The sequence below is a fragment of the Ursus arctos genome, unplaced genomic scaffold (genome assembly GCF_023065955.2).
Source record: "Ursus arctos isolate Adak ecotype North America unplaced genomic scaffold, UrsArc2.0 scaffold_14, whole genome shotgun sequence".
NCBI lineage: Eukaryota > Metazoa > Chordata > Mammalia > Carnivora > Ursidae > Ursus > Ursus arctos.
This window is the reverse complement of record NW_026622808.1, coordinates 51,330,475-51,356,184: the sequence shown is the minus strand read 5'-3', so window position 1 is coordinate 51,356,184 and position 25,710 is coordinate 51,330,475. Positions and strand designations below refer to the sequence as shown.

The 25,710-nt window shown below is 41.3% G+C and overlaps 1 protein-coding gene across 19 annotated transcripts in view; it reads left to right on the top strand.

The window, feature by feature from the left end:
• Positions 1-25,710, top strand: part of FOXP1 (forkhead box P1) — a 571,962-nt gene that overhangs the window by 497,707 nt on the left and 48,545 nt on the right. For all 19 annotated transcript variants that reach the window (XM_026501232.4, XM_026501233.4, XM_026501229.4 and 16 more), the window contains one exon: positions 16,743-16,847. In XM_026501232.4, coding sequence (XP_026357017.1) covers positions 16,743-16,847 — 105 coding nt within the window. The remainder of the gene's footprint in view (positions 1-16,742; positions 16,848-25,710) is intronic.

Genomic DNA, 25,710 nt, shown 5'->3' with positions numbered 1-25,710 from the left:
CTGTTCAGTTCACCTGGGTTTTGGTAGTCTTGAAAAGGGCGGAGTTTTCCCCCTAACATTTGATAGTCATCCCAGACATATTCAGTCCACAAAGCTCGTGGACTACTACTGCAGAGTAGAGGTAGTGTGACTGGAAGGAATCAGTACCTGGTATATGATGGTGATGATAATGTAGCTAACATTTATTGAACTATGACTTTGTGCAGGACACATGCATAATGGATTTGACATAAGCCTTCATACTGATTTTCCCACTTAATACTAACAATGACCCTATGGGGTACCGTCTTCTTTGTACAGATGGTGGTTGGGGGCCCAGAACAATTTTATAATTTGCACAAGCCACACAGCTAGTTAGGGACCAGGCAGGGACTGGAACCAGGGTCTCCCTGACCCTCAAGTCCTTGTAATGACTGTCATAATCTGGTGGTTCCCAAGTGGGCTGTTCATCAGAACCACCTTGGCTTTACCGCAGACTCCCGGATGATAGTCTCCAGTGGGTAAAGCTCGGAGATCGGGAGGAAGCCATAACCTTCAAGGGTGGGAGCCATGGGGCCAGACCTGTCTGTTTAGCCATAATTTGAGAGAGGCTCCAGAGGTTCATAGCTGGCTCTTCTCCTACCTTGCCTCATCTTTTTGCGAGGAGGCACATAGGTGCCTAGCAGTGGAGGAGGTGAAGGACAGGCTGGGCTTGGCCAGTCAGGTGTTGTAAAGGACCTGAAAGGGAATTAGACGTAGCCAGTTGTAGAGACCTGAAATACAGGTGCTTCTGAGCCCCAAAGCAGATCTTGGCAGCGACACCTGTCCCTTGTCTATCTGTATGGACAGTAACCTGTGCAGGGCAGAAACGTTTCTGCTTCGATCAGAAAGAAACACCAGGGTCTAGTCGACATTTGGTAGGACAGACACGCTGCTGGGTGTTTTGTGACCACCATGCCTGGAAGAGCTGCAGCCTGTTTGTCCCATGGCTTAAAACCAATTACTTCTGGGCCTTAGGAGCAGGGAAGAAAGGTTGTCTCAGGGTAGTGTGGCAGGGTGGAGTATCGTGGCCTGTCATTCATACGTAGGGTGAGAGCAGGGAGAAAACCTTTAAAATATAGGCATGCCACGAGGGATAGGTTTATGGATTTTCTTGACTGTTCACTCTGTATGGTGATTAAAAGAAAAAAACCTCAGCCATTATTCTCTAACAGCTGTTGTATCTTATCTCAATAAAGTGCCTTTTACCATAACACACCATCATTAGACTCTATAAATCTTCTTCTATTTATTGTGTTTGAACGATACGTGCTTTCCAATAAAATAGTATCATTGGTCTAGGGAGATACATTCCTTTTATAAGTTTCTCCTAAATTGGGTTGGTTTTAATGTTTTTCTTGGGATATTATACAGTATGAATCTCAACCATGGGCTATTTCATGTCTAACGTGCCCGGTTTCCCCTGTGAAATAATATCTGAGCCCCCACTTTCTCTCATCATGTAAGATAGACATTTCTTTTCTGATGAGTGGCTCCTGCTAATAGGGTTTTCTTCACCAGATCCTTTTCCTGGCACGCAACCATTTTACAGGTGTTTACCCTCGTGTGGTAGAGCCTTTGGCCCTTCCTCCCAAATATGCCTTAGCTTTCTTAACATTGATCTTACACCAAGAGTGTCAAGGAAGACGTCGGGCCCAGAACAGTGAACACCAATTTGGGGGAACTCTGACAGCATTGTCCCTTATACTGGGTTTCACCCTTCACCCTGTAAAAGTGTCTTGTTGGAACCCACACTTTACCTCCAGGATTCCTAAACAGAAAGATTTCCTTTGGCGGCAATGGGATCCATCCAGAAGTGAAGAGGGAAAGCCAGGGACCTCCAGGAGGCCATGTGGTTTGAAAAAGTCCTGGGGTTCTTCTGTTCTCCTTTAAATGACACGTAGGAGTCTCACGGTCATAAGCCAGTGTTGGGGCCACATCAGGGGGGAACCTACACAGGAGGCTTAAAGGAAAGTCACATTCTTTTTCAAGATTTCCCGAGCTGCCCGTTCTGCGCGGGTGTCACCCTGGAGTCCGGCGCCGCAGCCCTCGCCAGCGGAGCCCCCGCTCTGCTGCCTGGCTCGCCTGGGTAATGCAGATGAGCGTGTTACATATGTACGGCCGCCCTGAGCGGCTTTATCCCACCCCGCTTTGTAATCAGTCAGGGCCTAAGTATATTATAAAGTATATTCTCCTCATTAAAACAATAGTGGAGGCTCACAAAGGGAAATTGTTAATATGTGTTCCAGCTTGTCATTTCTGCCTGTGTGAATAAAGAAGATAACCGTTCCTTTGGGAAACTATTTCGGGAACTGAGCAACAGATAGGCTAGCCAGAGAATTCTCTTAACTGTAATTTTCCTTTTTGTTTGTACTCAAAAATAACATCCTGATGGGCTCTTCGGTGCCTCTGCACAGACAGAGCACAATTGGCACAGCCCAGGTGGTGTTAATATGGGACGATCCCCCGGGCACATGTCGCCCAGAGTTGTACAGCTTGTTCAGTGTCTCCATCCATATGGCAATCTGTACCATTCACAGAAAGGCGTCGGGGCTGTGCCTGGTGGGTACTTTGGTCAATGTAGTGTGAAGGGAAGGCTCCCACTCCCAGCAGCCTCCGTGGTACGGTTTGTCTTCCGGTAGATCTGAGTTACGACGTGCGTGCTCACCGCCCCGCCCCCCAAGATATTCCAGAAGGGCTTTGCTGGTTTCCTTCCCTCTCCTCTCCCCCCTCCCCCACTTCATTTTCCAAAACAAATGGTTGACTCGCCAGGTATAATTCAGGTGCATGAAACATACCTGGCTTATAGAAAGTCAGTTTAAAGATACACACGCAATCTCTTCTGGGTGGTTGTTCGTGGATTAACTCAATTCTAAGAATACGTGCCTGTACGAGAATGCTTCTATAAATTCTGTGGCTTTTGTTGTCCTTTTTTTCTTTTTTTTTTAATGCATTTTATGTTGTGAAGACAGTTTTCATTGTATAGTTTGGATGTTCGGGCTAGTGGTTTTGGTTTTTAGGTCTTAAAATGAAAAAAAGGGGAAAAGGGAAAGAAAATGATTATCAGACTCAGAAATCTCAGAGTAAAACATTCCCTGGAGGTGTTAGAACTGAAAAGGGAGAACCAAGGAAACCGAGATTTCCCAGCGAGTAAGGTGAAAATAGGACTGCTTTAAAAGGCACTTTGGGAAATTTACCAGAAGGCAGAGCCTTCTCCATTTATGTACCTAAATGTTGTTCCACTTTTGTATAACTATTTGTATTCTTGTTTGGTAAACAAACAGACCCCATAGCAACTGTAGCTGATGATATTTATACTACCTGTAAGACTTCCCTAAACAAACAGACGTACTTTTATGACCTTCAAATTTCATTCCTTTTATAGTCTTCAAGGAGATCAGACTAATGGCAGATTGACCCCTTCCTTCCTTCCTTCCTTCCTTCCTTCCTCCCTCCCTCCCTCCCTCCCTCCCTCCCTCCCTCCCTCCCTCCCTCTCTTCTTCCTTTTTTCCCTTCCCTTCTTCCCTCCTTTCTTTTTTGATACTTTGAAGTCTGTCTTTGAAGGATCTCTTCTTTGTGTATATTTTACATCTTGGCTGTAAATATTGAGTTTGAAGGTATATTATGACAGAAGGAAAGAAAACCTAAAGTGTTTGTGTAAATGATGTGGTATTTGCTTTCAAGAGGGGCCTTTGAGTCATCTGGTGGAATTTTAGGTTATACATCCGAAAGGCTAAAACGCCACTGAAAGTATTACTATAGACCTTAGAATTGGACAGACATCGATGGTTATGTCTCTACCTTTTATATCTGAACTGTTGATGGAAACATTCTTGTACGTATGAGCCCCGGTATTCAACTTCCATTTTTCCGCATGAGTCATATTTACGACAAGAAGATCTTGTGTTAAAGATCAGTGTAAGAAATAAATGGCAGTTTACTTTAATTAGAAAAAAAAAATGACACCCAGAGCTGGAATAATCCAGTGGTGTTTGAATAAATTAGAAGATTGTACAGGCAAAAATAAAAAGAAACTTAACAAGGATGAATGGGGAGTTGTCCAGAGTTCAACAAAAATGTGTTTGTGAGCGGGACAGAAGTCACTGGACGGTACTCCCGTGCGTGTGTGCATTCGGCAGAACTTCTCAAACCCCAGCCACGTGCCACGTGTCCTAGGCTCCGGGGCATGCAGCTGTGAGTTTGACAAAGTCTGTCCTCATGGAGCTGACATTACAGTCGATGCAGAACAAACAAATAATTACATAATAAAAAGAAAGAAGTTCTGAACAAAATAATAAAGCAGGGAAGGGAGAAGAGTGAGTCTGGCAAAGCCTCTGTGAGGAAGTGACCTTTGAACAGATGGAAAGAAGTGACAGAACAGCCCTCTAGGCTTAGGTTACAGCAGCAGCAGAGGCCTTGAGTCAGGGGCAGAAAGAACATGTTTTGCTGGACCACGGCCCATACCTCATTTAGTGTGGGGGTGGCTGTGTTGTTCAGTGGTGATAGGTGTGGACTCTGGAGCCGGACCGCCTGCATTCCAATGCAGGCTGCCCACTGAAGTGACTTAATGTTGGTGTGCTCAGTTGTCCATCTGTGAAATGGGCATGATCCCAGACTCTGGCACATAGGGGGTGCTCAGTAAATAGTAACGAGTGCTGTTCATTATTGTCGAAGTCGTTTATTCGTTCAAACCACATTAATTGAGCATTTATTATGTACTAACTATATAGGTTCAGGGGTTTAATAGAGGACTGCAACCTAGTTCTGCCCCTTAAGGAGCTTACTGTCTAATCAGAGAGACATACAGGGAAAGAGACCCTTGCAACACAGTGTAATAAATGCAGTGATACGAATATATACAAAACGTGACACAGCATCTGATTTGTTTAAAATGGGCACTAGTGGAATATCACAGTGTATGTATTTCCACCACCCCCCCGCAATGTGCAGCAGGTGAAATTTTTGAATGCAGTGAGCTCCGTGAAGGAACATTCCCTGTTCTTTGCTATCTCCCGATCATCCAGCGTAACCAGCCTCGCATGACAGGTGCAAAATTTCATTGCAGAGACTAGCTGAAATGTGCAGAAGAAGGTGAACTGAGGGACTAGTGAAGATTAAGCCATTGGGAGTAGTTCTATATTTGCTCCCCTTTGGCCGTAGATGCTGTAGGAGCACCTGGTTAGTCTTGTTGATACTTACAGGTGCTCCAAACGTGGGAGGAAAGCTGGGTTTCGCATAAGAGTGCTCCTCAACCGTGAGCACACACATCAGAATCATCCGGAGGACTGGCTAACCTGCAAACTGCCAGACCCCAGTCCCAGTACTTCTGATTCAGTAACTTGGGCTAGGGCCTAAGAAATTGCATCTCCACCAAGTTCCCAGGGGCCATACTTTGAGAACCACTGCTCTCGACCACCCTTACACTGTGGCCTTCTTCGCCTGCTACCATTCAAAGTGACAGAGAAGCGATGTGGAGAAAGAGAAAAATTCTTAAGACTATGATCCAATATGAACTATGTTGTGGAACACAATTTCTTTTATATTTCTTAATATCGGTCTTTAAATCATTTGTAAACATTTGTTTTTCTATTTTTTTTCTTTTATGCCTGAAGATGCTTTTTGTGCATCTTCGGCCATCTGCCTGCTCTCATTCTCTTCCTTGTAGCCGTTGAGCTCCTACTGATACTGTGAGGCCCAAATCAGATATTATAGCATTTTATATCCCAGCCATCTGTTCAGTTCTCTTTCTCTCCCGGTGGAGAATTGGGTACAGCTTTGCAGTGAGGAAGAGAACAGCCAGTGGCCTCCGATTGTATTTGGTTATTTACTGTATCGTTATTACAGATATTGAATATGCATCCCTACTCAGTTGGTCTTTAGTCAGTTATATACATGTCTAATGTATTACCTATATTGTAAAAATTAGAGGCTAAGGGTGAGAAAGATACACACATATACACGCGTATATTCTTACAAAACTCCTATTATCTTAACACATGCATACAGAAACGATAATATTATCTTACCACTCACCCATGGGGCTCCTTAAGAATCCCAGCATACAGACTCTGATCCAGGAACCCAACACGATGCTTATCACAAGCACAGTGTTTACTGTGCAATTAAAGGTAGAGGAGAGTTTAATCTGGTGAGCATTAATGAAGCATCTTGTCCTACAGAGAAGTAACAAGAATTGCATAATGTGCAGGATAGTTCTGAGGCCACATAAATGCAAAAGCCTAGTGGTTCTCAGCCAATTTGTATCCCTGCGTCACTTGTCCCCTCATCTCCTGCTTGCGTGTCTGGTTCTCACACTTGACTTACGTGATTCTTCTGGTCCTGGAGTATAATTGTGCTGGCTTCCATAGAGTATTCTGGAGGAAGGCCTAAGAAGAATTAGTATTGAACTTTTATTTATGTTCTTTGGTTTTCTTGGGTACCGTTGGTGCCTCTGACATATGGACATGTTCCACATAGACCTTGTGAGTCACCAGCGCAAGCACACTTGCATTGACATAATAAGAATGCCTGCCTAATGGTGTTAATAATTTTTGGATTAGTGGTCCCTATGTCTGTATTGACACAGTTGCTCGCAGCCACTCTTTGGAAAGCATTCTGTTTTCTCAGCGAGACCCCAGTGTTAATGCCGCCAGTGGTAAACTCTCATAAACTCAGGATAGCCCTTAGCGGCGTCAGAAACAAAAGCTGGGCTTCTGCCTTTTCCTGTTGTTTTTCTTTTCTTTTTTTTTCCTTTTATTTATTCCTTCCCTCGTCGCCATGCACACACAGGCATTCTGCCTCTGTCATCACCTGCTCGCCGTTTGTGATCAGTTGCTCCCAGATTCTCAAGCTCTCATCCTCTGCTCCATTGTCCTGCTGGGCACATACTCCCGGCGTCTGGGAACCAAGATGGCACGTTTTGCCCCGTGGAGCTGAAAAGGGAGATGGGGCGGGCAGATGGGTGATGTGGATGGTGAAGAAGGGAGCTGCCGATCTCACGGCACCCAACCCCAGGTTCTTACCGTTGGTAAAGCAGCGGTTACTAGTCACAGCTGCAGCCTGAAGAAGAGATGCTCCTAGATCCCACGTGATGGCTTTAGGTCCCGGAAGTGCTGGATGCAGCGCACTCTGTGGGTTTGGTCTCAAGTCCAGGAAGACCCCGAGGCTCTCCTTTCCCCATTGAAAATTCAAAGTATGCCTTCAGTGACTTGCCGCTGGATCATTGTTAACTCAGGAAGCTAATCCAGCTAGGGACTGAATCTCCTTGTAGAAAACGTCACACGCTTTTGGTTTCCCAAACCTCAGTCATCTGAGTTTGTGTCCCATGATCGTGAACTTGGCTATATCTACGTATATCATTATGTATATTATTCTAACATATGTATATATATAATATATTAGAATATATATTAATAAATGATATATATTATTTAAATCAAATCATTTTTCAAATTAAAGTCAAATAGGCCTCATCCTGAGAAGTGATACATGTGAAATCAGAGGTTAGAGTTACTACATATGTTTTTACTTAATATAAATTAAAATAAATCTGCCAGTTTTTAAAAAACTCAGCATTCTTGCTCCAACTGACATTCTATGGGCCACCGTTGAGTGTGTGCATGTCTTATATTGAGATATTTTGATCAGATTCCCTCTTTTTGCTGAGGAGAGGGACCTTGGCTGAATATGGTACTATGCCAAGTGGTTGGAAATGCTGTTTCTATTGTATGTTTACCCTGGTTTCCTGGAAAAGCCCAGAGCGTACCACTTATCTTCCTAAAAACTTAATTCAAGATCCTCCTTACACATACATCTTGTACTTTTCAGGCTCATGGGGCACCAACCAGACTTAGAGGATGCCTGAGGCGGATGTCGAGTTTGGGCATTCTCTGACAGAATCACTCCCCAAACTTGTGCTCACGTGAAATTGGTGTTAGTTCATAGTAACAGGAAGTGATCTTTTCCCCATGCTAACTTCCTTCACTCTTACCTGTTCTGTTACATTAAATCTTAAAAAGCCTTGCCTATCATTCTTAGGTAACAGGACCAGTCAGCTTTTTTTTTTTTTTTTTTTAATGAGTTTGCAACTATGGCTTGGTGAGGTTGCCCCCTGGGCCACCTCTTTCCCTATTTATCCATCTGTATCTTGTTATTCAACCCACAGTGAGTAGGGCACCCCATGAGCATTCCTTTAATAAAGCATGGTCATTTTTAGGTCAGGTGCAGAACAGGGAACTCTCCAGGCACGTAGTACTCAAGTTGTGGTCCGGGGCCCACCACCATTGGCATCACACACGAGCTTTGCAGACATGCAGTCTTGCACCCCAGCCCAGAGCTATTGAACTAGAACCTGCATGTTGAGAAGACCTGCCAGCGATGTATATCCATAATAGAATTTGAGAGACATTACTCTGAGAAGAGCAGTGGAAGAGGAAGGTTGTGTTTCCATACGCTTGCATACAAATACCATCTTTTAAGCCCGGTCAGCAGTGACTTTGAATCAGTCTCCCACCATGTCCCATTTTTGCCACATCTGCGTGTACCTGTTAACTACTTATTACTTAATATTTTTCTTAAAATTGAGTGACTTAAATAGACTTCATGTAAATGTAACACTGAGAAGTCATGAATCTGATGTCTTGGTCTAGTACACATGAGCATGACTTTGTAACTACGAAAGTGGGGCTCTGGGTATATCACACTCACCCCACACACCGCTTTAGTGTGGGCCGTGAACAGAGAGGGTACCTTGTATTTCTTACAGGGTACTCTGTAATGCACGGGGGTGGGGGGGGGAACAAAAACCCCTGGACCTAAGGAGTCAAAAGCTTTTACTTCAGATGTAAAGTTAGTTAAGGTAGCCTTCACAGCTCAAGTTGCAATATTGAGAGCAGATAATAATAATCTCTATCATTGTTTAAAAGCACAAATCGGGCTCTTAATAGACTAATTCACAGTCACTCCAACTGCAAGTTTTACTCATGAATATCAGATCACAAGGGAATGTGAAATCCTCTAATTAAACATGATTTGAAAAGCAGCAGAAAATTGAGATGATGAGCGTTCTGGGGAAGGAGAGTCAAGGATTCACCACATGAGAGAGTGAAAGAGAGAAGTGTGTGTGTGTGCGTTTGCGTGTGTGTCGGTGTGTGTGTTCCAGTTGGTGGAAACTTCATCTTCGCTCACTTTAGGCTGGACTCTGTCATAGGCTCTCCTCAGACACCCTTCTCTTTGTGGTAAGATGATGGAACTGATGGCCAACGTACTTTCGGAAAACTGATGAATAAACAGGATGGCGTATTTCTGTAATGAGTGAAAAGCAAAATGAAGGCAGTATGCTAGAAATGCGACATCTGAGCCGTCTCCCAGCTTTCAGTGGAAAATGAGAAGCCTGCCTGCTTCTTGAAGTGTTTTCAGTGAAAGTTAAAGGAGAAAGGTCATTTTTACAAAGCTATCAGGAAAAAGGATGCCGTGATCACATCCTCATTTCCCCTGTTCCCACATATCATTTGTGCATTTGTCGGCAGGTGTAAGACCTTTTCCTCCCGATACTGCAGTGTAACCCATGAAGAAACTTGACCTGTCATTTTATTTTCTGCAAGAGACTTTGACTTCCAGCTGGTTTGGAGGAGATACACAATACTAGGAAAGACGTCAGAAGAATCAACTTTAAAATGGAAAATTGTGGTAGAGATTTAAGTCACCATCTCTTTTGCTCCTGTTCGTCTGCATCGCTCTGTATCATAAGGTCCACCGTGACGGAGTTCCAAAGCCAGCGCCCCTTACCTGGTGTCCATGAAATTCACTTATTGTATATATCAGAAATAGCTCCATTAGTTTGTGAACATTTAATGTAAAACATCTGAAGTCACCGTATCTTCTGACACCACTTCATCACTAGAAATCGAATTCATACTCCTGTCTTTCAACCTGAGAAATCCCTAGTCTGGTACTTAAAGTGTCATTGAAAGCAGGATGCGGTACAAAGTAGAAGGCAGGGAAATAGGATAAGAACTAAAAAGCGATACTAGAGAAGGAGAGAACGTGGGATCCTCTCTGTGGAAGTTGTCATGAGAGAATTCAAGAAGCAGTTTTACAACAGTGGCTTTCTTGCGTGGTTATGATCGCAGTTTAGTGTAAGGCACTTTTTATTAGGTAGTCGTGAAACTGTGTCAAGAGAACACCTTTCTGGAAACCTGAGGTATCTGGAGTTGTTGGGGGCTTTGACAAGGAGTGAGCAGTCCCTTGCCACCCAGCCAAAATCACGGGCTGTGACAGATCTGAGAGGGGAAGATTCTGTGATCGACAGTGTTATGGGGTGGGCAGAAGGAAGCACGTGCCCATGGACAGGAAACCCAAGAATTGCAAAGAAGACAGACAAGTTGAGACTTGAGCCGTAGGGAGGCACTGAGGCCGTTTGGCAGAGAACAGGTCTTCACCATTAGTATCCTGGGTGCCTGTCTTAGGGTTAGCCTTCCGTTAAAGTTGGCTGGCTGAATGAAAGGCCGAATGGTGGGGGCGAAAGAGGGGTGACCAATGGGGAAGAGAGGGAGGCAGGACTGCTTCTAAGCAGTCAAAGGCAGCGGGAAGGGGATTAGTTGTGCTTTTCGGTGTATTTGTAGGGGGCGGGGAATGGTTTAGAAGGGAAAGGCGTGCTGTTTCACAGCGGCCGTAAGGATGCCGTTAGTCCTTATTGGAAGGCACAGACCTCCTTCATTCCTTTAACCAGTAACCACTGAACACCAACTCCTTATTCATCTTGTCAGTAACAAGCTGTGTCATTTTTGCCCACTCCCTATCCATGTGCAGAATCCATGTGCAAAATGTAGCAAAAGTGAATTTTATGTTCAGTTGGTTTTTGACAAAGGGGCCAAGATAATTCACTTAGGATTGAACAAGCTTTTCATCAAATGGTGCTGGGACAGCATGCACAATATTGAAGTTGGTCCCCTTCCTCACACCATGTACAAAAATCAGCTCAAAATAAATGTGAGAACTAGCAGTCTCAGAAGAAAATACAGGAATAAATCGTCATTACTTTCGATTAGATGTGACATCAGAATCACACGGACCCATAGGAAAAATAGATATATTGGACTTTGTCAAAATGAAAGACTTGTGCTTCAGAGCACACCATCAAGACACTGAAAAGACAGTCCACAAAATGGGAGTATTTGTAAATCATATATCTGATAAGAAACTAACACACAGAATATGTTTTTTAAAAATTCTTGCCGTTGCACGATAAAAAGATAACCCAATTTTTTGAAAAGTGGGCAAAGAATTTGGATAGTCATTTCTCTAAAGAAGATCTATAAATGGTCAGTAAGCGCATGAAAAGATACTCAACGTCATTAAACATTAAATAAATACAAATCAGAAACACAAAAAGGTACCACTTTTTACGTCCACCAAGGTGGCTAAAATAAAGGCAAGCAGCCGGTGTTGGCAAGTGTGTGGAGAAATAATAACCCTCTAACAGTCCTGGTCAGAATACAAGGTAGTGCAGCTGCTTTCAAAACTGATCTGGCATTTTCTCAAAGTGTTAACCGTAGACTTCCCACATGGCCTGCAGATTCTCCTCTTAGATGTATATACCCCAAAGCACTGAGAACATAAATTCAGTCGTGTACGTGCACGTGCATTCTCCTATCACCACTATTCACAATAGCCAGACTGTGGAAACAGCCCAATTGTCCATCAGTGGATGAATGGTTTTAAAAAAAATGCATTTCTGTACATCCGGTGGAATACTATTCAGCTGTAAAAAAAGAAAAGACGTACTGATACATGCTGTGAGGACGAACCCCCAAAGTGTTATGCTAAGTGGAAGAAGGCAGACACAAAAAAGCACATCTTGTATGATGCTATTTATATGAAATGTCCAGAATAAGCATATGTCTAGAAACAGAAAGAAGACTAGTGGTTGGAAGGAGCTGAAGGTTGGGAAGAGATGGGGAGTGATTGTTAATGGGTAGAAGATTCCTTTTTAGTGTGATGGAAATGTTCTAAAATTATACGTGATGTGGTTACACAGCTCTCAACATATTCAAAACCATTGACTTATACATGTGAAAAGAGTGAATCGTATGGTGTATGAATTTCTCAATAACACTTAAAAAGAAAAACATATTCCACCTTTTTAAGTGATTGGAGAATGACCCAACAGTCTTTCATAACTGCCAGTGGAATAATACACAATTTATAATTTGGGGTTAATTCAGGGGAAGCATGGGGGAGAGAAGCTAGAAACCTGATGTACACAGATATAGACTCTTGTTACAGATGAATCAGGAATTTCGAGAGGAAGAAAACAGAGCACTCTTGGAAAAGGGAAAACACAGAAACTGGGTGAGACTCCAAAGGCAACCATGAGAACTTGGGTCAGGGCACAGTCAAAGCTGAGAGTGCACCTTAAGGAGAAAGGAAAACTGCCTTTAACTTGGCCGGAAATGTCTTGAGGTACAGAATGGTGTCTGTTGACTTCATCTCCTTCGAAAATTATTCTCCTCTTGGTTACACCAGTGTAAATTAACTTTATAAGACTAGTAAGGACACTAGAGAGTAGGGGCAGAAATGAGAAATTGTACTTACTTGCAGCAGGTGAGTTGAATGATTCCAGTTTCAAGCTGTCATTAAGAAATGAACTTGGAAGGAAATAGTGAAGAGTCACCATTGAGGAACCATGGCCATTATATAAAATCTTCTCAGAGGCTAACGTCTGTATTGAAGTTATGGCTCCAGCTGGCATACTTTGACATAAGAAAAATAAATTTCCCTTCTTTTACCTTTTGGCACACCCCAAAAGGCAGTCAGAATATAAATGTCTGTTCCGCTTTTCCAATGACAGAGAAACGCTCCCATTCAGAAGTACAGCTGGTATACCAGACAGCGTGACTGAAAGGCCAGAAGCAGGACCCAGCCACACACGCCATGGGCTCTGCTGTGCCGCTCTCTGGGCAAATGGCAGTCTCAATAATGAGTCCTGATAGCACTTGATTTGTGTGTGTGTGTGTGTGTGTGTGCCTATATATATGTACACGTTCATACATCTATCTGAAGGAAACTTAAAATTGCACAGCAAAACATTTCTGCAGTGTATAACATAAAAACTTCAAAAGGGATGTGGTGGAAATTCTGTTTCTTCATCATCCCTGACAATTATTATGGTTCCTATATGTTTGTCCAGAGATACTCTATCTGGGCACCACCACTAGCCTATTCCATTTCCTAACCTAGCCAAGCACTTTATTTCAGACAACTGTGTATTTAAAAGTATCCAATTACAGTCACTGGCCATGCAGGTCAGGGCGGCCGGAGCCAGTGGTCCTGCATGCCGAGGTGCATCAAAGCCTTGCTAAAAATGTTTGGATCCCCGTGAAGCCCTGCTTATACCTAAGGTTACCAGAAGATTTGGGTAGGAATGGGGTTGACTGGGCTTCATCTTTTAGGAAATCAGGAGTGCGGATAAAAGAAGTAAAGATTTCAAGCCCTGCACCTGCTCGTGGTCATCACTACCCAGCCTTACTTGGAATACACATCAGGTGGAACGCCAGACTGGCTGTAAATTGCAGCCCGGTCTCTTAGATGGGAATGTCGGACATTCCTCGCTATACACTTGAAGTGCCGTTTCCTTCGGGGCCTGAAGAAATGCACATGTGAGGTGCAAGAAATCAAAGTATTCGATTATATATTAAACATGAAAAACAAGTAACAATAGTGTTTATAGCTTCCATTTTTGTAAACTAGTAATACATTGGAAGAAAAACGTAGTGCAATGAAGTACCAGATGTTAACAGTGTTATCTGGGGTGGGGTGATTAGGTGTGGGATGACGATGGGGTGGCGTGGGGAATGCACTTTCTTCAGTAGCCAGCTCAGAGTTAGTGTTATGTGAACTTACTGAAATAAGAGCATATCTTAATTTCGTAATAAGTAAGGTTTGAATGTACAGTTAGGTCTTCAAGAGGTCTTCTGAGTATGTAACTATGTATGTGTGTGCGAGGACTTTGTTTCTCTAGACTTCAGGTGCCCGTGGTTGTCTTTCTAGGCTGTAGTGAACTGTCCTCTGTCCTTACTTTGAAATAAGGATACCAAGTTGATCAAAAAATAAATTCTTAGAGCAGAGTGGTTTTTATTCAAGCCACGGGGCCTTCACAAACAAGTTAACCAAAAAGCAGAGAGATTGGGTGGGGGGGAAAGGGAATGGCAGAGTCCGTGTTCGAGCGTGTGTATTTTATTTCTAGTCATAAATCCCTCTAGTGAACACATACCATTTTCTTTCATACTTTTCAGAACACTCTCCAGTTAACAACAACAACAACAAAGCACAATAGAATAACCATATGCAGTTTTTAACTAATGGTATTAGTTTTACATCCTAACTGGTTGAGGCATTTGGTTTCCAACTTAAAGGATCACACAAAGTATGTATAATGGCTAAGAATGTACTCAGCACGTAGCATCTCTGGAGAGCACCTTGGTAGAATATTCATAGTGAATTTTAGAACTTAGTACTCATTAACTGACTCATCCCATTTCCCTGAATGTGTCTTGTAAAATCAGTTACATACTGGAATGTTTAACCTGGTAAATTTTATTTTTAACATTATTCATAAACATATGAAACATGATGGGAATCTCAATGTCCAAAATGGATGGTTAGACAAATTTTGGTATGTAAGTAGGGCCAAGACGGTTTATGATGGGCTGTTAGTTTCAGTCAATAAAGTTTTGAAGACAGTTGATAGCATGAGAAATTATTTAATAACAAAATTATATTAAATATAAAAGGATGATATAAATCTTCACACCCTAATGTGTTAAAAGTGTTGTATGATGTATATTTTATATATATAAGCTGAAGTTGGTAAAGAAAACAATTATTTAGGGTTTTTTTTTTCTTTCTAAGCCATTGGTAGGAATAGTTTTCTTTTTAAATGATCTCCTTCCCTCAGAATAGCTGAGAATTCTAGTCTTTAGGAGGATTCTGTAATTTCAAATATTGTCCATAATTTTTTGAAATTCTGTCTTGGTACCATATCTGTTTTCTCCAGTGTTACTGAGATAGAATTGATAGCATTATATAAGTTGTACAGCATAATGACTTGATTTACTTGACTTATTTGTGTCATGACCATGAACCAAAATAGTTTCACTAGCGTCCACCATCTTATGTAATTCATTTTAGACTTTAAAAAAATCTGAAGATGAACTTGGATTGGCAGTAATTCTTTCCTTTGGTCCAATGGACTTTTGCCCTCTTCACTGCTTAGAGACTCTCCTTTTGTCATTGGGCTTTATAAGTCTCACTACGGAACTACCTCCGTTCACTTGCGTTAGTCTTTTCTCTCATGAGGGACACCTTAATGAGTTAGACTTCTGTAATTTTTTTCTGGTTCCCCGATGTATTTTCTGTTTAAGGCAGAGAAGCTTGTTATTATTTTCAAGTTATATTAAATTTCCAGCATAATTATTTAAAAGCCATAGAGAGACCTATTGATCCTTGCTAAGGTGTAGTTCTGTGCACATGTGTGTTTACTCCTACTGCTCTTAATTTAACTGTTCATAATATGCCCACTGTGGATTCATTATGTTGTAAGTCAGGGACAAGTGGCATTTGTGTATGTCTGCTCTGTGAACGTGAATCGATAGATGATATATGAATACACATCCTGGTGGTAATATAAAATAGAAGCCACGCATGTGTGCGTGCGTGCGTGTGTGTGTGTGTGTGTAGTCATGATTGAAGTTCAAAGTCACGGAGAGGCAGTGGAGTCAGTTGCAAAATAGCCCTTTCCTTGAAGGGAATGTGCTTGAGTATGAAACAGAACTCTCTGTGTTAGTTTTACATTTCTATTTGATGGAATCTAAGGTTATGGAAACGACTGTAAAAATAATTTGTCTGAAAGAAGTCTGGATGCAAGAAATCTAATAGAGAAAATATTTGAGAATCTGGTTCATCAGCGAGTGCAACAGATATACTTCCCCAAGCACCACGTGGCGCGGATCAAAGCAACCCATGACTTGGATCCTTGCGGTCGAATCATTATGTATTGATTGGAACCCCACTGGAGGATTAACCCCTCGTGTTCATGCCAAGTTTTTTCTCACTCTTGGTGTCTATAATTTTAGGGGTATAATCTTTCTGCTGTTATTAGTGTCTTTTTTAAAGCTAATCATCGACTTGGATATATTTGTCTTTCTAAATTATTTTATTCTAAATTATTTAATTGCTCTATTCTTTGCTTGATAAAATTAATTTATGAAAAGATCATATAATTATGGGAAAGCAGTTTTTCGGTGGAAGGGAGGAGGAAGATGTATAATATTCTGGGTAGAGAACAGCAAGAGAATCTCAGAATCAAGTACAGATTTTATCGTTTTCATTATGTAGATTAAATGATAAATTCTAGCTTTTTAAAGAATCCTTCACAGTCTGAGTAGAGAGCTTTGCCTCTAACAAAAGCCTGTCAAACACTTTTCATACATGGTGGTTACATTTCTCACATTGGACTATTCACATTTTGGGATTTAACTCTGGCTTTTAAATAACAATTCGGAATTAATTAGTAAATTCATGGGGAACAAGAAACCCTCGATTCCTCCATGTCCACTTTCAGCCACGTGGGTTCCTCTTGCCTTTTAAGTCTGGTGGAATGGTTCTTGGCAACATATTCATTCTCTTGTCCTTTTGTGTGTGTGTGTGTGTGTTTTTTTTTTCAGTTTGTCCCATGAGGAGCACCCCCATAGCCATCCTCTCTATGGACATGGTGTATGCAAGTGGCCAGGCTGTGAAGCAGTGTGCGAAGATTTCCAATCATTTCTAAAGTAAGAATGATTTTATATTGCTTTTTTCTTTTACATAGCCATCACCTCCCACTGTTCATGCTTTTCCTCATAAAATGCCTTTTTGATGGAGGGTTTCGTACCACCATTTTGAGAATGGACTCTGAATCATAAGGTCTAGCGCATTGTCATCGGAATAGTTACAGCACCTGTGGAGGGTTGATAGCAAAGGGCCAAAGAGGTATAACCAAGGACAGTTTGGATGCTCTTCGGAACAGTCTGCGTTTACCCATTTTCTCAGAATGACAGTGATTAAATAAAAATTCTCCCAGTATTAAATTTGCAGTAATATCATTTTCACTTTTGTTCCTGTGTCTGCATACTGAATCACTGACCTACTAACTCCGATTGTTTAAAACTGCTGTCAGTGACTGGCCCGTTGTAGCTTGGCGATTGGTCTTCTTTGTTTTTCTGCAAATGACTTCATGAACTTAAGAAATGGGTGCCAAGGAGATGCTGCCACCTTGCTGCTCACCTTTCCATATTGGCCTTAGCTTTCGTTCGGATTCTTGTCCTTATGGGGAGAATGGAGTAACTTTAATATCTGCAGTTGAAGTATGACTGAAACTTGGGCTACTCCCTTTGAATCTGTAACACTGTTAAAGTATCTTTGTAAATAAATGATACATGAATCTTCTAGTTGAAGCGAAAGGCTTCTGCACCACATCTTACTATTTCCCTTCCCTACAGTTACCTTGTCCTTTAATAAAATTTAGACTACACCACCCTGTGTTGTGGACACCCCCATAAATTTATTGACAATATCTTTGAACCGAATATAATAACACATTATATTTAGTATATTGACCTATCATGCAGTAATCCAACGTACACGCACGTATCACTCCTTTATATCTGGCTTCGTGATGGCTTACAAATTGGGTGTTTGGGGCTCTTTCCTTCGGTCTTTTCTCATTCAAGCCTCTAGAACTAGAAGCCTGTGGATTTAGGTGCAGTTTTCCGGTTTTGTGTGGTCTTTATATTGTTAAAGCAATCTCTATATTTAGCTTTATGGACCTGGATACAAATATTATAAGAGCCTACCGTTAAGGTACATCCAGTGTTACCTGAAAGGAGCGTTGGTGAATATCGTTTTTTAATTAATGAAGCCTGTGAATCTATTTCAGAGCCTCCCAGCTTTAGTATTTTACTTGAAAAGCATGAGGTGGTCATTCGAAACTTAAATTTTTTTTGAAAAGAGATGCCTGAAATGTGTTTTAAATATCAACAATCAAGAGCAGTGATACTTCAGAGTAAGCACAAGCCCTTTACAGTTATGATGATTCAAGTTAGTGTTACTGGGCTTTGTTGTCTTATAAATCACTCATTAAAAATCATTGTTTTGTTATTGCTTAATTGTATTTAGATAATGAGAGAAAAAGACCTCGGCAGAAGCCACTTTCACATTCTGATTTCACCTTCTGCACCGGTGCTAGCTTTGATAACTGTATTGGTGCTAATTTCGCTCATCTGTAGAATGGCTGATAACCATCTGTAAATAAGATTTATTTTCATAAAGTCTCTAGAAATATACAATTACCTTGAACATTCTCAGTGTATCAGTTTTTAGAGTCACAAGGGAAAAGGGCAGTTTTCCAATATGATCCGTTTAAAAAATGTTGTTAATTACCAAAGTATTTCCACCCTCATCCTCAAATCAGAAGTCCATTTATTATGTAAACTGACAATTAGATGAGATAGATATGTATATAGAGAGAAATAATATATACATTTTATATATAATTTTTATTATATAATATATATTATATGTAATATTATATATATTTTATAGATATAATCTTTTTTTTTTCTTTTGTGCCTCCACCATGAGATAGCACAATTTCAAACCACACCTTATACTGAAGAAAAGAATCTAGATCATCAGAATTGGGGCCTAGACTAATTCCTGTTTTTAAAAAGCCCCTTTTAAGGATATTAGGAGCCCAGCTCTTTATAGAAAACCACCTCTCAATTATTTATTGTGGTTTTGCACATGAAATGGCATGTTCTCAGTTCATATTTGCTCAGTGGAATTGGAATGCCCACTATGAACCTGCGACTGTTGCTTGTTTATTTCCTCGGACTTATTTGTCGACTTGTATTTGTTAGAAGACTTTTGTTTGCAAGCTACAGAAACCTGACTTAAATTGGTTTAACCCCTCATCCTTTCCCCCCACTAAAAAAACCTGAAGGGTAGGGAATGATAATTGACTCTTGTTACTGGGAAGCCCATGGCTGGATTCAGATGCTTAGGCAGTGTCAGTGGAGTACTGGTTCGGTGTCTCTTAGCTCAGTTTTCTTTTGCGCTGCCTTCGTTCTTAGGCTCTTTCCAAGTAGAACTAAGGAAGACAGTGCCAAGCCGTCCTATGTGTACTCATCTCACAGTGCGTCTCTTGTCCCGTCGTTCCAGCAACAGTCCTGGGCAGACTCCCATTGACCCAGATTGAGTCACGTGTTCCAGCTTTGAGCAGATCACAGCTATATAGCCAGGCTCGCATCCCATGCCCACCTCCAGAGCAGATAGAGATGTGTTCACCCCCTGTGAACCACATGGGGGCTAGGGAGGAGAGACTTGGTTCCTGAGTGTGAAAAACAAGTAGGTAAATCAGCAAAGGGAGAGGAAATGCTGAAGGAAAAAAAACAAAAACAAAACCTAGAACTCACTGTTCTCCTACTGCTTTCCTCAGTGACACATTGATTGGCCGTATATGACGAATTCAGGATTCTGAGTTTCCTCTCTAGCATGATTTTAGCTCTTGGAAATTCAGAGTTGTCTTCAGGTTTCAGTGTCTTGCTTAATGTAGTGGAAAATAAGTTAGTCTCCTTGCAGATTCACTTCTCCCACATCTGTGTGCAGTCTACAGAGTAATCACATTGGCTTTGATGAAACCAACTTTGCTTTCCATTGAACTGGACTAGAAGAGCTACCGTATTTCGTGTGGGTCAGACAGAAACCACGTGGCCTCTTTGACTCACATCACCGTGGAGTCATTGTTACTGGGAAGTGATGTTTTAAGCATTTCTTCTCTAACTGTGCCAGATTGCAGATTCTGGAAGCACCTCTTTCTTGGGTTCACTCTTCTTTTTCATTATCCCTCTGTGGAGGTGTTTTCTTAACAGGTAGATAACCAGCAGTGCCTGGATTCTCCAAGGCACTCTTACTCAACAAAATGTAGCATTGATCTGACCTTGACTTAGTTGTTGCTTTCTAGTTTTTTTTTTTCCCCACCTATCTTCTGTACCCTGATTTTACACTCCCCTAGTAAGAGTTTATAATCAAACGTCTGTGCTACAGGGACAGTTCCAAATACTTCACATATGCCGTTGACCCTTGAACAACACCAATTTGTTGCAGAGATCCACTTACGTGCAGATTTTTCCCCCCGATAAATACAGTAGTTTTATAAATATATTTTCTTCCGTTATGTTTTTCTTAGTATTTTCTGTTGTAGGTTACTTGATTGGAATATACTATTTAATACGTACAATATATAAATATGTGTTAACTTTTTTGCTGTTGGTAGGGCTTCCTGTGAAGAGTAGGCTAGTAAGAGTTACGTTTTGGGGGCATCAAATTTACACACGGGTTTTTGCTGCGTGAGGGGGTCGGTGTTCCTAACTTCCATGTTTTTCAGGGGTCAACTGTATAACTCATTTAATCTTCATGCCCCCTTACAGTGATAATATGAAGGTATTACTCTCAACCTACAGATAAGGAAACTGACACAGAGGGGTTAAGTGGTTTTCCGCAGCAGCGTCACACAGCTAATAAGAGGTGGAGTCAAGATCCAAACCCAAGCTGTCTGCCTTTGTAGTGCCTGCTCTTAACTGTTATACAATCCCGCCTGGTTAGAAGCAGTGCAGTTTATTAACTATATGCTTTCAACTTAAGGCAGTAGGTGTAGAAAAAGCTTTGAAGCAAAGTCAGATTGGGTGGTGAAGCCACTTTGTGTTAGTGTGTTCTTTGAGCTAGTTACACAGCATCTCTAAGCATCAATATCCGCCTATGTAATTTGGGATAATAATATCAGTACTCCACCTCTCAGGGTTGTTGGAATGAAGAGGTGCATCGTGTAAAGTGCCTGACCCATACCAGGCACTCCTTAAAAATATATTAGTACTTCTTTTCTCCTCTATCTACTTAAGTATATTTTTAAAAGAGGGGTAATTTTAAAAATCCAAACATTTCTGACCATTCTAGGAAAGGTATCGTGACGCCGCAGAGCATTAATCTGTCAGAAGAGACTAATCTTTAGTTTTTTAACCATTAAGTTCTTGTCAAAAGTCCCACACAGTCACATGTGATTGGGGGGAGGGGGGCAAGGAATGGCAAGCTTTTTCTGTAGAGGATCAGACAGTGAATATGCTGGGTTTCAGTCTCTGTCACAACACCTCACCTCCACCATTGTGGCATAAAAGCAGCCATGGGGGGTGCGCCTGGGTGGCTCAGTCGTTAAGCGTCTGCCTTCGGCTCAGGGCGTGATCCCGGAGTCCTGGGATCAAGCCCCGCATCAGGCTCCTCTGCTGGGAGCCTGCTTCTTCCTCTCCCACTCCCCCTGCTTGTGTCCCCTCTCTCACTGGCTGTCTCTCTCTGTCAAATAAATAAGTAAAATCTTTAAAAAAATAAAATAAAATAAAATAAAATAAAAATAAATAAAAATTAAAAAAAAAAAAAAAAGCAGCCATGGGGCTGTGCGTAAGGAATGGGCGGTAAGATTGCTGACCTCTGAGCTAGGGTAAACTTTTTTGGTGTCCTAATGTTCACAGCTGAGAAATCTTTCTGCATGTCGTTGGCCATTGCTATCCTGGGTTATTTTAGTCTAGATTCACAGAGCCCTTAGGTTTATTCATAGTTTAGGGAAACATCCATGCATGCCTTGCCCTGTTACTTCATTCACCAGCCACGGTTTCTGTACTTTGATGGGGTTGGGTTTTTCCACCTGGTTTTTAGGGCTCAGTATGAAAGGGGCAAGTAACTTTGCTCTGTAACTGTTCCCTGACCCTGTTAGGCTCAGGTTCATAAGATGTAACTTTTTAGAGAGGCCAGGATCAGTGATTCAGGATAAAAATCCCACCTGACAATAAAATGCCACTGTTCGCAGAAAGAGAGGTTAAGGGAAGGGAGGGGGAGACTCATGGGTCTAAAAATGAAGCATATTCTTTTTTTCCCTCCTGAGAGCAAAATATCATAACTGTTGGTAAATGAAAACCAGAGATTTGACACTTTTCTGTGATCATTCTGCAGTGTTTGTTCCCAAGGTGAGGTATACCACAGGGCCCTTGATTTCAAAGATAAATACTGTACAAATAACCATCCTGTTGTCTTTCCCCCACAGCCAACAGAGAGGGAAGCTTTATCAGAATCAGCAGATACCCAGTCTGTTGTACGCATTTATTTCCCTGTTTCTTCTCAAAACAAGTTGCAGTTTTCGTGTTGATTTTTTTTTTTAGCCCATCAGCCATGAGTGATCATGTGACTGCCGTATTTGTTAGTGCTAACGGATACCAGCAGGTGCCCCTGCTAACTCTAATGAAATCCTCCAGACCTGCCTTGCTCGGAGTCCTCCGGTAACAGCAAAACAAAAACAAGGCCAATCCGATCCAGATAGGTGAAGCGCCCTGTGTCCTTCCATTCTGATCCCACTTGGACTGGTGGTTTCTTTTCAAACCCGGTTGAAGACACAACCTTTACCAGGGAAAACACAGATTGATAATTCTTCCCTTTTTCTTTTTCAAAAAGGGTTCATACAATTCTCTGACAAGGTGGAGAGTGGATTTGAAGGTTAAATCATGACCATATTTTCCTGTTTCTAACGTAGAATGTAAAATCAGACACAGACCCGTAGTTTCACAAATACCAGGTAGTCTTCTGTGCTTGGGAAGAATATTTCTATTTCCCCCTAGTTTTTCTTCTAGGTGGTCATTTGTGTCACATCTCAGAAGAGTGTAATGTGCGTCCTTGCTTGGTATCCATTTGAAAGGAATTCTTGTTTTTGTTTTGTTTTTATTTTTTGGCTCTTTCTCTTGGAGAAGAGCACCCTGCACAACAATCAAAACAATTCTTTGCGTGTTAGATGGATGTATATTATTTATTAAAACAAATAAATGTGCTACGTGCTCTAATAGGCTAGGAGAAAAAAAGGTGAAGGAAAATCCCTAGGGGCGGAACTCTGACCCTTTCAAAAAGGTCCACGACTGCAGACAGTCGAGGACATTCCATCGGTCATTTGCTTTTTAAAAAAAAAAAGAATTTTTTTTTTCTGTGAATTTTACTTCTCAAAACTGTGAAGAGTTTTATGTGTAAGAAACTACGAAGTGCGCTCTGTAATGTTTTCACAAGTGTTTTTATCATGGTAACATCTTGTTTACTTTAGTTCCCTGCCTAAAACTACTTGGAACATGTTAAGAAAACATCTCGAGAAAGCCTGCACAAAGAAGCTTTTGTGTAACAGCCACCGTGAGGAGGCAGGGATCACAAAGGTGTTAACTTTCCGCCCCTTAAGCACTTCCACATGAAGTTCCAGCAACGATGTTTGTGGTTTTGGAAAAACAAAGTGTATGTTAAAGAAACCAGGTATATGCTAATACATGTCGAAGGAGGCCGGATATCATAAATTGTTTCAAACCATTTGTGGCTCTCGGTTTGCACGCCTGAATGTTCTGCAGTGAAATTGCCTCCAGTTCGCGCGGAGGAGGCTTGAGCACGTGCGGAGGGAGTAGCCATCTAGAATGTGGGTGTATGCAAATCAAAGTCCAGCCTCACCATTTAAATCTCAAGAATATGGGGATGACGCTGGTCGTCCCCCCCTTCAGGCCCCCCAGGTGACAAGTCTGAGTATCACAAGGTGAGCTCAGGGTTTTGTAGGTATTTGACTTTTGCCCTGATTGTGCATTTTTGACTTGCTTTAGAAAAATTAAAAAGTGGGTGCTACCAGAACACATTTTTTTTCCCCCTTAAAAAGTCTGCCCTTTCACCTTTCTGACATTGTTCGGGAGTTCAGGACCTTTCCAAGTACTCAGAGAGGTCAGAGTGGCCTAAATACCACAGTGCCCTCTAGTGATCTATAGAATATTAGATAGAAAAGTTTAGACCAATTTGCCAAAGATAACAGGCCCATTGCCACCACTTTGCTCAAAAAAAAAAAAAAAGAAGCAAATAACCTTTGAACCCGTTTTTTTCCCCAGCAAACAGACTTTAGTCAGAAATGTAAATGAAATTTAATTTTTCCTCATAGACTCTGAAAGCATGAGACACATTTTTTAGTGTCTCCTCCTGCAATTAATTCTGCATATAAGCAGTATGTGTATACGGTACCTTGTATCACTATAGATACATTGTCGTGCGTTCTTCTCTTTTAAGAGCCATTAGTTACATACTTCACGTGATCGTTTCCGGCGTGTGATTAGAAGGCATTACTTAAAAGACAGGGATCATCTTTGCACCATACTTTTATTGACACTGTCTCCCACGTTATGGCCATGTCTAAATGGTAAAATTTATTAGAAGCAGCAGTGTCACAAAAGTCTGAGACAGCGATTTTCCTTTCAATAAAAGTAGTTAAAAACCTTTTAGAAAATCCATAATTTTGATTGCTGGTACTTCATAAATGTATAACTGGTACTTTTTAGCTGTCTCTTTAGGGAAAAATGAGTTTTATCACCTGCAGTACCTGGGTTAATGAAATTGTGTGTTGGAATTTCGCCAGGATGAAAGATGAGATCATTCCAAGACACTAATATTGGCAACAGGTCTCATAAAAAGCTCTGACTCTTGAGTGAAGTATCATTAGATTTTTTTTTATTATTATTATTTTATTTAAATTGAGGGATTAAGTTAGTTGTCCTTTTCAAAGTTTCTGTGCTAGTGAGATTCTCACTTTTGGCATCACGTTCGAAACCCAGTGACCTAAAAACCTGTACGGAGCCAAGAGAAACAGAGAAATGTCCATCAGTGCCTAGTAGAAGAATTTCCTTGCTTCAAATTTCAACTGCAGTTCCTGCTGAAGCCTTTACAAATCACGACTCCCAGCTCAAATTTGAAATAATGCTGCCTTTTTCCCCGTGTTCCTCCTGTGTTTGATTGTTTGTGGATATTAGCTGTCCAGGAAATCCCACACTTACAGATATAAATCCAGAATGATCTTGTTTTTCCACAACCAGCCCAGGATGTATTAGGCAGTTATGATGATTTGTTAATTTTTGTGACCTGTATTTATTTTATGTGCGCTGTATACTTTGAGGGTGGAATCAGCTGTTGAAATAGTCTCGTCTCTCACACACAGAAAGGAAGCACTCTACTTTTTCTTTTCTGCTTTGGGTTTTCTTGCTTTATTTTTGGAAGGTTTTTTTAATCTCTTAGTGTCTGTTCCGTATGCGCTTCTTCCATATGGCGATAAACAAGAGCTATATTGTGCCTCATACACTTAAACTCAGCCCTATCGAGGGCGGGTCTTTGGAGATGTGTGAACAGGGCCACATTCTTTCCAAATGCGTTTTCCATCCATAATAGGTCTTGACTGTGTAATTCTGTTCTCATTTTTGTGATGCACATTTCCCCCAAATAATATATTAATCCTCAGATTTAATATGTGTTTAGGTAGAATTCTGCTTATAACAGATAAGGAAATTATATTATAGTCTTGTAGAAGAATAAAAATCACCGAGGTTGGCATGATTTCTTTCACTCTTGCAGCCACCACCTACTCTCATCTAAAAGGCAATCCGGACGATTCTTTTTGTTTTTTTGTTTTTTTGTTTTTAAATCAGCTGTTTGTTTCTGTCTACCTCTGATTCTGTTTCTATTCACGGAGACCCACTGCTGCTCCTGAGACCCAGTGTCAAGTCA